We start from the raw sequence: 15,197 nt of genomic DNA, 5'->3' as shown, positions 1-15,197 counted from the left end.
AAGGACTGGTAAACCGTTTGTCAACGAACATAATCAAGGAAATAATGACAGTTGGAGATAGTAAGGGAGCGCAACTCTGTTCAGACTAATAGTTAAGAGGACCTGAGTTGCCTTGTTTTCACCAGGATAATTTCATGTTACTCTTAGAGAAGCTGCTAATTTATTAGGTCAGATAGATAGAATCAGAGCTGTGCCCTAAAGAGAGAAACAATTTTTGGTGATGATAAAAGGAGAAGCATCAGATACTTAAAAGTTTTAGTGCGTATCTAATGACATGAAAATTCTATCAATATAGTTGCATCAGGAAAAAAATATAGCCTTATTGCCTGTAACCTCATAAAAAAAATTTGATTGTTTTTCAGTTACTGAAAGTCTGCGCAGACCAAAGCACTTAAGAATGCTCATAACTGTATTTATAAAATGTTACTTTATAAGCAAAGGTGCATTTGAAATACATTTCTGCAATCAAAACCAAAACTCAAGTCATCTCAGAGGTGCGTGTCAGAATGTAAGAGAGCTGGATTTGCCAGCCTTCCACTCTTAGGATCCAGAAATGTCTATCTCCCCCAAAACAACTCTGTGCATATTTACACAAGGTCAGTTGTTAATTTCATAGCTTAGAATCAAAGACATTTTCCAGAAAGAACTACTCAGAGAAGGTAACTCTGGGGGGACTTGGAGCCAACAAAGGGGACTCATGATTGCTCCCATTCCTAGTAACGTTGACAAAGCTTCAGTAGAAGACTTAGAAAAGCTTGTGGCACACAGATGCAGCACGCTGTTTTACAATAGGTAAAAATGAACCAGAAAGTGAGGGAACAAGGTCCCCCTACTAGAATCCAGAAAGGTCACAAGCGTGAAACTTTTCTCCCTAAATATCACACCTGCTAAATAAATCTAGAAAGAACTTCAGAAGTTCTAAAATGTCAGATTTGCACTTGATAATTTCATTTATAGAAAAAAATAAATAAAATTAAATATACCTGCAGCAGCAGTTCTTGTAGTTGGGCTCGCTTCTGTTTTATCCTTTCAATTCGCTTCTGTTTTTCTATCTTAAAATATAAACATAAATGCATCAAGATAATTACTTAGTTACCTCGTCTGTTCCACTGTGCCAAACTGAACAGGCTTGAGAGCTACATCAGTGTGCTAGCACCATTGCAAAATCCATACTCTCTTTGTAACCGGTGGTGAATTCCATGACATGGTAAGTAAATCACACAAGTCTTTTCGGCCCTACCCATTTGCCATATATTTTCTTCTTTTTCAAACAGACTAATCTCATAGCCACCTGAGTTTATCCATAAAACAGGTGGGACAAACTAATTTATTTCTTTGTCAACAATTTTAACTTCAGTAAAGAATCAATTATTACAAGAGACTGTTACTTCCCCATCCATTCCTCCTCTTTTGTATTGGGCACTGAGTGCCAGTTAGCACCAAATTAAACACTTGCTTGAGGGTGTGCTTTGGGTTGTGGTTTTTTTTCTCCTGCCCTCCACTCTTGGAAGTGTGCACGTCCCTTCTGCTGTTCTAGCTGCAAGCTACTAGACAGGAATGTGTGGAGACTGGGCTCAGGATCATCACCTGCATCTTTCCAGTGACCTCCGCTTTTTGTTTAGACTACTCATTTGAGACTTGATTAAAACAAGATTTCAGCAACAAAAAGGGGATAGAGGTAACATTTTCTATATGAGCACAGAATCCATTTCTTGCAACAGTTTTGTTAATGCCAGTTCATGGGGCAAAGCAATCTTCAACCTAAGTGAGCAGTGTTTGGTTCGGCAGTAGTACTGGGTGCCTGCTGACACTGCAGATCACACACACTTTAATGTTTAAAATGCTTCCTTCAGAGCACAGTAGATGACTTTCACTGCTGGGACAAATATAAACTCTTAAAACCCATGAACAGTACAGATATAATTTAGACATGGTTTTTACATAACATGCTTTTTTGTACCAATTCCTCATTTTTGTGCTGGTAATCTTATTATGGAATTACACTGTAAGAAGAGTTGGCACTTTATACAGCTTTAAAAGCAAAATTAATTCTGATTTTCACACCACGAAAATGCAGCTTTATTTTCTATTCTTTTCTATTATGTCATAGGAAGCAACATTTTAAGAAAATATGCCTGGCTTCTATTTTGTGCATATGTAATTAGAGCCTGAAACAGTGAACAGAATATGATCGCTGTAGGTGACACAGTGAAATTCAAGTTCTGTATTTGTAACAATAACCTATATTGCAGATAATGCTTTCACATTAATGCATGTAAAATGTAGGTTTATCCATGATTTTTTTAAAAAAAGAATCCTGGAGTATAATGATTGAGCATATGCATACTCCTTGAGTGGACATATTTTCCAAGTTGCTGTAATGGACAAGGACGGTAAAAGCTTTTTTTTTACCACATCTAGAAAGACAATTGATGTAAATGAATCTGCACAAAAACATTGCTCTGTACTGGAGAGGCACCCCACCCACCTTTTAAGATATTTAATGTCGCAAGTATCACAAATATAATACATATTAAGATGTGTTTACAGTCAGTCATTAAAGCACCCTGCAGTAAATACAGTAACTTGTGCTTTTTATTTATAGAGCATTTGGCCTGAAGGACAAGCAACATTTGTGCATATAAATTCTGGCATCCCTGCAAAAACATGGTAACTCTTAGCCTGCTGGAAAAATAATGGAAATAACTAATAAGTAAAACTTCCCTGGCAGTTCATAACTAGTATTTGACATCCTAGCAGGAAGTACTTTTCAATTTAATTTCCTTTGAACAGCATTTCCAAGTACAAACATTAATAGAAAACTGGTCTCCTTTCAAATGTATACCATTTTGTAAGCATAACTGCACCATAAATACTTTTTACTTTCTTCTGGTAATTCAGGAAAATACAGACTTTAATCTTAAAAGTAATCCCTGATTTAATCAATGTCCATTTTTGTAAGGTAAACAGGGTTTTTTTTTAAGCTTCATGTTATGTATTCTAAGTAAAACCGAACTAAGCATACATAAACATAGCTTTTCAGTTTATTCAAATATCATTAGTTGTATTTTATAACATGCAAGAATCAAAGCCAAAGTTCAAATTGAGAAAAAAAACCCCTCTTCTAAAGTAGAGCAGCACCATTATCACAACCTGTGACCTATACAGAATTTCCCATCTACCTCACTTTACCTCTAGATTCTGACATTCCTGAGCTGAATTTGTAGGAAGGCCGATCCATCTGATTTCCTTCTTCTCCTTTGAAATTATGTTCATTGCCATCAGGACATTAAGGGCATCATAAACTCTCCGTCTAATATTTTTCTGATCATAAGCCTGCTAAGAAAACAATGCAGCATTAATTACAACAAAAGAATTCAAAAAGGAAAAAAAGATTGAACACATCCTTCGTAGATATGTAGAAGATAAAAAGCCAAAATGGCAGTTCAAGTCAGAGTGGTATTAAAACATGATGCCTTCATCTGTGCTACTCCCTGGATACCACAGGAGCCTGTTTGGTTGCAAATGGAAGCTTCAGACCTGCTTGAAGCCTCTGTGCAGCAAATTCCCATCATGGCAAGTCTGTTGAGTTGAAAAGCCTGACAAGACCACATATGGTGGGTACAACAGCAGCCTTTTTTAAAAGATAATTTTTTTGGCAGACTTCTCTATTTTGTTTATACTTTAGAGGGAATTCAATTCTTCATTTTAATTCTCCATTTTTAAATTTCAGAGGGTAAGTCTTTGTATTTGGGAAGCAGTTACGTAAGTGGAGTACGGAGTATGGCAGGACAGTGCAGAAACAGAAGGAACAGAATTCTATGATAAACCAGACAATTTTGTAATGGTATAACAAATTTCAATACATATTTGCTTACCGAATCTGTAGCTAGGTGGCTGTTAGAATTTGTGAATTCTGATACCAGCTCATCAGCGACTTCGTTGTATGAAGTAGTTCCTTTACGTTGAACTTTTTCACATACTTTCATTGAAAAATGCCTCAGACCCTTCCCATTTTTATCTCCTTTTTTGCTTCGCTTACTGGAAGAAGAAAATTATTTTAATACACGGAATGTCAGTAAGCTACTCTGTTACACAGCAAAAGGTCTAGCTTTTGCAACAGGCATCAGGACTCATGATATTATGTACTGCCTAAATGAAAAACAGAACTGTTCTGCCTTTTGAAATCAGTTTCTTGTTTCTTATAAGTTGGCAAAAAAGTACACTGGGAGCCCTTTCCCCTTTCTCCGTGGTTTCTATACTGATAGTATTTGAACACATGCTGCTGGGCAGATGCTTAAAAAACTGGATTTGTAATTCATCTCCAGGTAGTTTCACAAAAGAACAGCCAAAAAAAGGGGGAAAAACCTCACAGGGTGTTTATGTGCCTGGAAGTCAGATTTACAGGGAACTCTCACGTTTGTGCTTAAAACAGAAAGGCTCAGACATCCCTATTTACAATACACCAGAAGATACCTTAATTCTCTGAATGGCCAGGTTTAGTATCTGTGCTGTCATAGTTAAGACTGAGATACAAGAATCTCTTGTGGAGAGTAAGTTCACTGGTTTTATGGTGCCAAATTAAGAAGTGGCAACTGTCAGGGTTATCTTCCATACACTTTCTTCCTCCAGAAAAGCAAGAGCTTCGATAATGGTAATGGAAAAAACAGGAGCAATTGGTTTTATCACACAAGCTAGATTTGGATGTGTATTTCAACAGAAGCCTTTAAAAAGCTCAGCTGTGTTGTGGTTTAATTAGTTTTACAAGTTGGTTTGATAATATGTTTCAGGGAGATCTATTATTTTACAGAAAAAGGCCTAGTTCTGTCAACAGTAACAGGCTAAGGAAAACATTAAAATACAAGAGTGCTTTTCAAAATTTTGAATGTATTTAAGAGAACACTGGAAAGAAGGGCAGAAGAAAAGGAAGAGTGGAAAGGAACACCAGAAGATTAAAAAAACCCCAACACTCGTAATCTTTATGCCATTACGCAACTTCAGAACCCGAGTAACCCCTGATAGGCAAACAAATAAACCCACTCTGAATGCATTCAGAGTGTGAGAAGTAAAGGAAGAGATCATCTGTTTACAAGTATTTGTCACACTGAAAACTAGAACAATTCTGTTTCTGAAGATGCCATGTGTTTGTTTTTCACAACTCCAGTATCATCTGTAACAGCAAATGTATTTATCAGGCATGATAAAGCAAAGAGTAATGAATTATAACTACAAGGAATAACATACAAAATAGCTTTTATATGGAGGAGTGAAAACCACTGAAAGTGGGAACTGGACACCCATCTCTCTGAAGGGCAGAGCTGAAGAAGTGAAACACGTATGACCATATACATAAAACAGATGTTCAGTAATACTCACCTTTCTGAAAAATCTGATTCTATAAATTCTCGAGTCCGTTTTCTGTCCCTAAGAAGAGACAATTCAAACTTAGATGAAAATAACATATATTTAGACCAACAAAACCAAGGTATTTGGGGCCTAGCTAGGTACTAATGTTTGTTGTTACATGTTTACTGAAAAGTGAAAATAACACACACACAGCTTGACAAAATTTGAGACGAGGTGGTTAGGACTTTGGAGGGTGGCTGAGCTCACTGCCAGACAAGTTCTATTCCTAATTTTATCATGCTTTGCCCATATGATTTTAGGGAAATCACTTCATCTGAAACTATAGGAAGTGCTGATATGAGCTAGATAACCAAATCCCATCAAAAAGGAGAAGCTGGAGTCCTTGGAAAATTCCTATTTAAAATTCCTCCATGTGGAAGCAAAATGCCTTTAAATGGTGCATATATTTTCAGGACATTGAATGTTTTGGTATCTTTAAACAAAAAACAAGGTAAAACACTAAACACGTGTATTAGAGCTGATGCATATGGAGCTGAAGAGAGATACTCTGAAGAAGCAGGTGACGTGAATCTTGCACAGGAGTAGCAGTCACCAATCATTGCTGGTTTCCTTCTTGCTCCGTTTACTAGCTACAGCAAGCAGACTTCAGAAGTTGTATTCCAAACTTGTCTTTTATTCTTGCACATGACAGAATGCACATTCTTGAGAACTGTCGGTAAATTACTTTGTGTTGTTACCCTGCAGTTTCAAAACCAGGGCTCACTCACAGCAGATACTTACGCAGCTAAAACCCTGACAGTTATGAAGTAAGCTGACAAAAATGACGGATTTGAAGACCCGCGGCACGAAGTCAGCATGTGTTTGGTTGCGCCACGCAGAACCCACCAGCCTTCCGGGGCAGCAGGCACGGGCCCGCTGGCTTTGGCTGCCGCTGTCCATGGTGCTGACCCGCGCAACCTGCGCCCCGGGGGCTGAGCCTGGAGCCGCCCCAAGTGGGGAGCTGCGCCCTGGTCTGCGAGCCAGGCTGCCGGCGGCTGGACGGAGCCAGAGAACCAATATGCTCTTGTCTCATTTGATTTGGGGAGCAATTTGTAATCTGTGAAGAGGAGTAAACAGTGGGTAAAGCAAGCAGTCTGGATTGCAGTCCTCTGGAACTGTCTTTGGCAAGGGCTCACTGCCTAGGATCAGCAATACCACAGACCTCACCTCTGTTCTTCAGATGAAAATATAACCTGTCATACGGACTTCTGCATGTATCAGTATTGATCGGCCAGTCAGGAGAACATCTTGCTCCTTTTTATCGGTGAAACAATAGTTAGGCTCATTGGAAACAGTGTGTCTAGATTTTGACGGTATACAAACAGAAGGATGGTGCTTCTCGTTGGCGGTGGTGGTTGATGCACTGCAGCTAGGCTGACCTCTGGGAATCTCCATCACCTGGGTTTGGATGAGGCTTCAGAAAGCTAATGGGCCCTGATTCTCTGGTTTAGCAAGCTGTGAACAGACACTATAGCTTTTCCCTCCTCTAAGTACTGAAAGAACTTCTGCCTGACCACCAAATTTCACAAAATTTGCAGAAACAAAGCAATCTTTGACAACTCCTTTTTCAAATAAAATGAGAATGAAGTGGATTCAAAAGGTATTTGAGTTGGCTCAGCCGGCCATGCAGTTTATTGACTCTATGGTGGGAATATAGTGACTGGGAAGTACAAGCCTGTGACAGTCCTTGCTTACAGCATGGAACGAAGAAAGTCAAGGTACAAACATTATACTCTCATTTCTGCTGTTTCCTAGATGCTCCATCTTCCCACCTCTAAAGCTGGAAAGCTGCTACTGACATTCACCACCTGTTTAGAAAAATTAACCCAGATACCAAAATAAATTACTTTTTAACTTTCAGAGGCAAAGCACTACATCTGTCTTGAGACAGATAAGCTCAGCAGTACTGGTACTAAAAAAAAAAATCAATAATCGTGAAACACTGTAAAGACCAGATTTCCTTAGAAGAGATAATTGTGTTACTCTGGAGTACCTCAGAGCCCCACGAAAACTTGTTGCTACTGTAAAATAGTAATAAAAATACAATATTGGTGTTAAAAATTTTCCATTAGAGCTTTATTCTTAAATGTCTCTTGAAGTGTTTTTGACAGTCTCTCCCCCTGTTGGCTCCTGCTGATACACTCAACAGCAAAGCTACTTGGATATACCATGAACTTATGAAAAAAATAAAGGCTTCTTTTAACAGGACTCACGAATTTGTGACTCTCCATTTTCACAAAGAATCAGACACTGCCATAAACCAAAATTAAAACAGGCAGTGAAGTGACCAGTGTTTGTATGTCTACATTTACATGCTTCAGACATCAGAACTGCACAACAGGTTGAAGAGTATACTCCTTTTAGTTATGCAAGAACTAGAAGCTGTAAGCCAACATATAGATACAGCATTATAACTAAAGGAAGGAATCAGAACAGATCCTCAAACATCTTTAAATAAAACAAAAATCTTACCCTGGGACCCAGCCAGAAGCTTCTGTTATGTGTGTCTGTGTGACCATTGTTGGAGCTGTGTTATATGCACTCCCAATCAGAACACTCCCTGAATTGGTCAGTCTTTGTGATGTGCTTATGATCTATGAAATTTGGAAATAAAAAACACAGCGCTCTTAAGAAAAGAGTGATTACCACAAATAAAAACCACATCTCTTGAAAAAGCAGATATTACCATCCAAAATTCATAATAAGCATGGTACTAAGAAAAAACTAACAATTCTGTACCAGATGCAAGCTGCAGTCAAAATATACAGAAGAGATGTCATCAGAAGATCTTCACACATCAAAGTAATTACAGGGCTGTTTTCTACTAATTGTACCATATTACTGTATTATTCATATGGACAAGACCTATACAAACAGAAATAATTACTAGGTATGGCAGACAGGATCTGTACCTACATACACCTAGTTGTTTCTTCAAGGCTACATCTAGGCAACTTCTTGATCAGTGTAATCAATAAAGCCTCCTTTCCAATGGATCTGTCTCTTCCAATTGCCTGTCTTTGGTACCAGACAATCTGAGCTGCAGACAAATTATTCCCTGCAGTTTTTAGCACTCACAACATCTCAAGGCATTCCAGCAAGCTAATAATACAACACTGTACCTATGGAATTAAATGTAAAGTCTGCACAGTATAGATAGAATTTACATTTATTCAAACCTAATGAAATTGTATCTACAGTGGTTGTTAACACTAAGACACCTGGTCTCAGCTTTTAAATCACATCTAAGTTCATTCTTTAAAGCCGGTCACCAGAAGAATTTAGATAGTATTTAAAAATGAAACTGTATTAATTAGTTAATCTTTAAAACAAAACACGTTAAATTATTTTTATTCCAGTATGGTAAGATTCATGCCAAAGCTGCTTGGACAATGTTTTTACTCATATACCTTATTTTGCTTTTTTAAACTTTATTTTACTTTATGTTAATGACATATTAAACTTTGTACTTTCTTTTACTACTTAACTTACCCAACACCTGTGTAAGTATACGCCAGATAGTTTGTTTGGTATCCATCAGTATTGTTTAAACAAATAGAAAAAATGGTATCTGAAGAGTTTCCCATTTCCTCAGCTCACTGAGCGTACGTCACATCCCTCCTGACACCACACTGTGATTACATGTATGTATTTTTTATCTTAAAGACATAAGTATATCTTATTTATTTTTGCAAGTGGATAGCTTGACAGAAACAAGTGAAAACAGAAATTTAGAAAAATTAAAACACAGCTACAAGTTAAGATATTTACTGGTTGATACTGGAGAACAAAAGATCCCCGGCTGGCTGCTTTACACACTGCATGCAGGCACAGTAAAGATATCAACTTTTATCAACTTACTGCTACATTGGCTTAAAGTCAAAAATGTTTTGTGATAGAATGATTAAGTTTTAAAAGCTTCCTTAGTTTCAGCACTGGTGTAACACCAGTATGTAAGTGAGACTCAGTAATGCAGTATTTCAATTAAACATCAATCCAATCCAGTAACTTTTAATATCAATTTCTTGCAACACTATAAATAACGCTTATTTGCAGTAAGCATATGGTTCTGCCAGCATACAGCAGACACATGCCAGGGAGAAAAGATTTTAAATATTTTGCATACTGAAATTTCACCACATTCCGCCCTCTCTTAGGTTTCGCATGGCTCTCCTGATGTCGTGTAAATCACAGCTCAAATGTGTCATAAAGGAGTATTTTATACCCAATCTCCTCATCATTTTCTTGTGACAACCGCTATACTAAAGCGAGGCGGCAAAATCACGCTGGGATATTTCCGCGCCCGACGGTCCGGTCTCTCTCTGTCCCTCGATGCCACCTGGTGGAGGGGACGGCAGCCAGGCCGCTGTGCCGGGCACCAGCAAACTGGCCTTGCCCAGCCACAAAATCCACCGACTGCTAAAGCGGCGAGTTCTTGGACGCAGGGACACAGCTGTCACTGGTATGCAAATCAGTGTTATTTCAGCGTCCCGTTTAAATTTACTACTGAATGTTTGCTTTCACAAAAAACACTACACTGAGTATTTTTAGAGGACTAATTCCATCTTCTCTTAACAGCAAACATTTTTCCAGTGTGCCTGAAGTAATCACATAAATCCAGTGCATAGCACGAAACAGAAAAAGAAAACCTCACCCTAATTTAGCAAATAGAGCATCCATAGGATGTGTTAAATCCCTGTAATTAAGCACTAACATTTTATCAATAATACTTATGCTGTTAAATTTACGCCTACAGACTGAATCTAAAGAAACTGCAACAAACACCCATACACAAGAATCCAGACTGCAATTGTGCTGACTTCTTTGTTTGCACAGCCATACCCCAAGGGATTCAGGCCCCTTGTCACCGTTCAGCCAACAGCCCACTCCACTGATCCTGGGGGCTGTCTGCTGCTTTGAAGGACTTGGAGCAGCCACAGTGATTAAATAAAGCCAAAAACCCCTCGTGGCAGCAGGATGTTCCTAACACAGGTGAGATGCCGAAGGAGTGCCAACATTCCCACTGTTAAGAACTTGCGAGCATTCTCTTTTAAATGGTCTGGGACGCAACACAACCATACACTGGATGTCTTAGGAGGCCTGCGTTAATGGCTATTTAATAAGAAAATGTTTTCTAAATATAGATCTATCCTTGCAAAGCAGCAGAATGAAAGAATTTTTAAAATTAAATAATTTAAAAATAAGAGTAAAAATAAAAAATAAAATAAAATGTGTGTCTCAGCATGCAGTAGCTTTTGCAACTTCTACCTGCTATAGAACCTAAACTGTAACTAGGGTTCACTTAAACCAAAAGCAGGACCTTGAGAAGTCACTTGTAAGAGTAGGAACTGCATTAACTGACTGCTCTCCCCTGTTCTTGGCTATTATTTATTGCACTCACAAAATGCATCTTTTGAACTATTCCAGTGAAATGCCTCGGGGCACATGCTCTAGTGATGCGTGCATCAGCACTGATGCCCGGAGAAACACTTCTCTGGTAGACAGCCTGTGGCCAGGACGTCAGCTGGAGAGCTCTACCCATGGAGAATGCAGCTCAGGGGGTGGCTGTAATGCCTGTGCCCATCTGTCCAACTGGGATGAAAGCCACTGAAGAACAGCAGTAACTGCTGATGTGAAAAAGACCCACCACGATTATTTATAAAACTCATTGAATGATTCTTGTACTCAGGCTAAGTGCTTGGCAAGTAGGCATCAGATTACCAGAAACAGTTCACTGCATTGCCCATTTAGTTCTTTGGCCGCCAGAAAACCAAAAATTTGTCTCAAAGCCGGATCCAAAATCCCTGAAACAGCAATATACACTCATACACAGTTATCATTGACAGGAAAAGCAGTTTTAAGAAGAGTAGTTTCAACAAGTTAAATCTCTAGTGACACATCCAAGACATTTGTCCTTGGCAATGCCGAAGATTTACTGGTGAGAACATGACTCAAGATATTCAGAGTATCAATAACATTCTTAACATATTTTTTTTGTTAATATGCTTTTGAGTAATAGTTAAAATGTCAACTGGTAAAGGTGTTTCAATTTCTGTTCAAAGGCAGGAAGACAGATATCCCCAAGGTCACATACAAGATCATTGCTGGGAGAGGCAGTTCTGGCGTGCCAAGCTTGCTTACCCGCACGTCATCACCCTTCCACCCAGGTGGGGCACTTCAGCAGCCTCTGCCACTGAGGCAGGAAGCAGCAAGTTCCTAGCACTGTTCACATCTTTGTTTTTCATGTTTCCATATTACATCAACAGGAAGTGCTAGTTACACAAGTTGGCATTACCAGAGTTGCATAACTTACCATTTGGGGTCCAACATTCACATTGATTGGTCCTAAGGTTTTTGGCAAAATCTTAGTTGGAGAGTTGGTGCTGGAAACTGGTAATGTGATTATTGAAATATTACCTAAAGAGAGCAGTAAAAAGAGAGTTTTAAATAACTTCCTTAGTAACCTCTGAATAACACTTTGGCAAAATCTCACATCACTTTAATGTTCTGGAATCAGGTTAGCTTTTTGTCTCGTATGCTGCAAACACACCCTCACATAACAGCCTCCAGACAGTTTAGCAGATGTCACAAGGACACCTCACAGAACTACACTTTCACTATTTTACCTTTAAAATTATGTTTTAGTATTTTATTTCCAGAAACAATTTCTTCTTGCCTAAGACAAAGAGCACACAGCCTGACATACCTCAGCATTAGAAGTTAAAATTAATGTAAGACAGCATACAAAATATGTATCCATGTATCTTCACAGCCTTAACCATTCCTCATCTGACTATAAAGTATTCTGTAAACATCAGGGAAGTGAGCCTATCACAGCCTGTCAATCACTATACAGATGGAGTAAATGATGCCTTTACAACCTACCTAAAGTAACAGAGCAGGCAGCTGGATGTCCAGCCAACCATGCCATCTCTAACGCAGCATGTTCTCATCCCAAGACGTTTATCATCTTTGTGCTCCTGGACTGCTTACAGATCTAACTCATCCTGCCTTCACACAAGGAAGCGCAGCTCTATGCTGAGAGCCTCGCAAGTGCCGCTGCTCCTCCTCTAATCCAAATCATATCTGTAATCTTGATTATTCAGACTTAATGTCTGAATCAAAACTGTCATGCAGCACTACCATTAGCTCATGAGTGTTCAAACTGTTGTACACAAGCCACCCAAAGTGGTGAACACACTTATTTATCTATTGACATTGTGGCAGCAGCAGCTCCTGTCTCTGATAGTTCCAAAGCAAGAGAGCTGGGAATCGATCGATCACATACCTCCCCCCATTCTTACACACAGCCTTATTCAAAATGGGGAATGACAGCGGTGGATCTGGAGGCAGAATCAAATACAAGGAAGAGCTGCCACTGCCTCATAATCCAGACTCAGCTTGGGTCTACCTAGGTTCACGAGCCATAAGGACAAGGATTGGATCCTGAAGAGCTACTTACACTCTCTGGTATTTCTCAGACAGAAACTAAAGGCACTCAAGGTGACAGGTTCCTTCAGAACAGCGCAGACACCAGCCCTCACCAACGCCCTGCCCTGCCCTCCTCCCACAGGAGCTGGTCAACATTCAGCTTAGCTCAGATGGTCCCAAGCTGACTCAGTGGTGTTTGACATCTCTGTTCCCTGGTCTCTTCTCATATAACCTGCTCTACTCCACTGCCCACTTTCCTCTTCTCTCTTGGTCCTCAAACATGGTCTTTTTTAAAAAAAATTTTTTAGTACACCTGTGTTCTGCCAGTAGGTAGCTGGAAAATCATAAATTCAACAGTGTAACTTCTCTGTAATACAAAGCAGAAGCCACAAAACTGAGAGAAAATACTTGAAAAAGGATGTTCTGTAGCTACAGTGCAGAAGTAGAAAAGATGGAGACATACACAAAGTCTCACCTTTATAAAAAATGAGAGGTATGAGAAATATTTACAATTTGAGACAAGGATGTTCGAATGTTCTGTGTAAATTCCTTTGGCATCTGGAGTAACTCTATTACTTAATCTTCCAAAAGGCAGATCAGTATCTGAGAACATCTTCAGAAGAAGCTTGCTTCTTCTCTATTCAATAAATTGAATAATTTATTCAGTCACCTAACTCACGTTACAAAACCCACACACTTGCAACCCCACCCCCACAGTAAATCCTTGCTCTATTATGAAACACCTTTTGTGAGGTAGTGCCTGAGTGCACAAGACAACAGTAATTCATGATTTACATACACTGTGTTCCCATTTTGAGCTCAAAATAGTTCTCTAAACTGGCCAGTTACTTGTCAGTTTTACTTTTGCTGCAGGATTTTGCCCAGGATTTGCTAAACTGTGCTAGCATATTCTCATCAAAACCTAGTCTCCTCTCATTACAGGCTGTTGTCATCAGTGATGTGCCTGTCACTTCCCAGGACTGCTGTAGAAATTTTCCTCTTTTCTGCTGCAGCTGAAATTTTTGACCCTTTTTTCTCCAATATCAGTTCTCATGCTACTTCTCCTTGTCCCTTTTCTTACCAGGGAAAAGAAATAAATTACTTTCTCTGGTGCCCACAACATAAGGTCACATGGCAAAGTGCGGTAAAATTCTGAAATGTCAGCATCTGGCTTACAGTTCTCTCACCACCAGGACACATCACAGTCGTCTCCAGCGACACTGCCTGGCCTGCAAGAGGCACTGTAACATCATGTTTCACAATGTCAGATTGAGCCATGTCAGACTTACTGTAGGGTACAGTTAGCACTGCTGGTGTACAGCCAGATGAACATGTCTGCCTGCTGTCCCACATCAGTCGCTGCACACACGGCTGGTTTCTTTCTCAACATGCCGCATGTAGATTGTGATCTATTTGCACTGGCAATAGTTTTTAACATATGTATAGACCCCCCCTCGCACACACATGCAGACTCTCTGAACGCTGTAGTTTAAAAATACAATACCCATGGCCAAAGCCACACACAACCACCAGATTTACTGCCACAGCCCTGGCAAAAACAACTAATTAAGAGCTACTGCTGCACCATTCCTTCATTTACAAGGCTACCGGGATAAACGTATATGGTCACCATTAGGGTAACATTAGTAAGTAGAAAGGTTGTTCAAATTACTTGATCTTGATTTCAAAAGGACAGTCACTTACATATGCCGTATGTTTAAAAGTCTTTCTGGCTAGAGTTATCGTCAGAGTAAGATCTTCATCTTCTAATCCCTCTACAAAAACTGCCCTGTTTGGCAGCAGCAGTGTCAAAATGATCTTGAGAGTTAATCGAGTTTTCAAAGAAATGTTTCCCTGCCCTTGTCCTTCCTTTTAAGTTTCTTTATAAGTAAATATAAATATATGAATATGTAGACTTTTAAACACAGATAGGATGGAAAGGGACCTGTTTCTTTTTATGAGTGAGGTCTCTCTCATCCACCATAGACAGAAGAGCAACCAAATTTTTCACAAAAAAAAGTCATTCTGTCAGCAGTTGAAAAAAATAGTAAACAAAAAGTTTTACCACTTACAAATAAAATATGCCCTCCCTCCTGTTTTCTTCTTTTCCAAAATAGTGTCATAGTCCAGATACTCATGTGACCTCAACTGCTCCAAATTTAATGGTGGAAACACCACCTTCCCATCTCTTTTCACAGCAAACATGATAGTTGGTTCAGTTAGTTGCTGCAAAAAGTTAATGCATTCCCAAACAGATCACATCAGCACCCCAACCTGAAGAGACAGATTTTCCAGTCAGTATCACCAGCATCACTACTCTTCTCTAAACAAAGAGAAATCCAACTTCCAAGAGCATCCCA

General features: G+C 39.2%; 1 protein-coding gene across 5 annotated transcripts in view; it reads right to left on the bottom strand.

Annotated features, from left to right (window-relative positions):
• Positions 1 to 15,197, bottom strand: part of TFDP2 (transcription factor Dp-2) — a 63,957-nt gene that overhangs the window by 19,582 nt on the left and 29,178 nt on the right. For 3 of the 5 annotated variants that reach the window (XM_074877596.1, XM_074877597.1, XM_074877599.1), the window contains 6 exons: positions 11,720 to 11,823; positions 7,879 to 8,000; positions 5,377 to 5,424; positions 3,879 to 4,041; positions 3,193 to 3,339; positions 984 to 1,052 (listed from right to left, as the gene is read on the bottom strand). In XM_074877596.1, coding sequence (XP_074733697.1) covers positions 984 to 1,052; positions 3,193 to 3,339; positions 3,879 to 4,041; positions 5,377 to 5,424; positions 7,879 to 8,000; positions 11,720 to 11,823 — 653 coding nt within the window. Of the gene's footprint in view, positions 1 to 983; positions 1,053 to 3,192; positions 3,340 to 3,878; positions 4,042 to 5,376; positions 5,425 to 7,878; positions 8,001 to 8,145; positions 8,386 to 11,719; positions 11,824 to 15,197 lie in introns of those variants that run through there. The other 2 variants (XM_074877598.1, XM_074877600.1) reach the window with 2 other exon arrangements.

The sequence above is a fragment of the Strix uralensis genome, chromosome 9 (assembly GCF_047716275.1).
Source record: "Strix uralensis isolate ZFMK-TIS-50842 chromosome 9, bStrUra1, whole genome shotgun sequence".
NCBI lineage: Eukaryota > Metazoa > Chordata > Aves > Strigiformes > Strigidae > Strix > Strix uralensis.
Note: the sequence above shows the minus strand (reverse complement) of the source record. Positions and strands in the feature narration are given on the sequence as shown.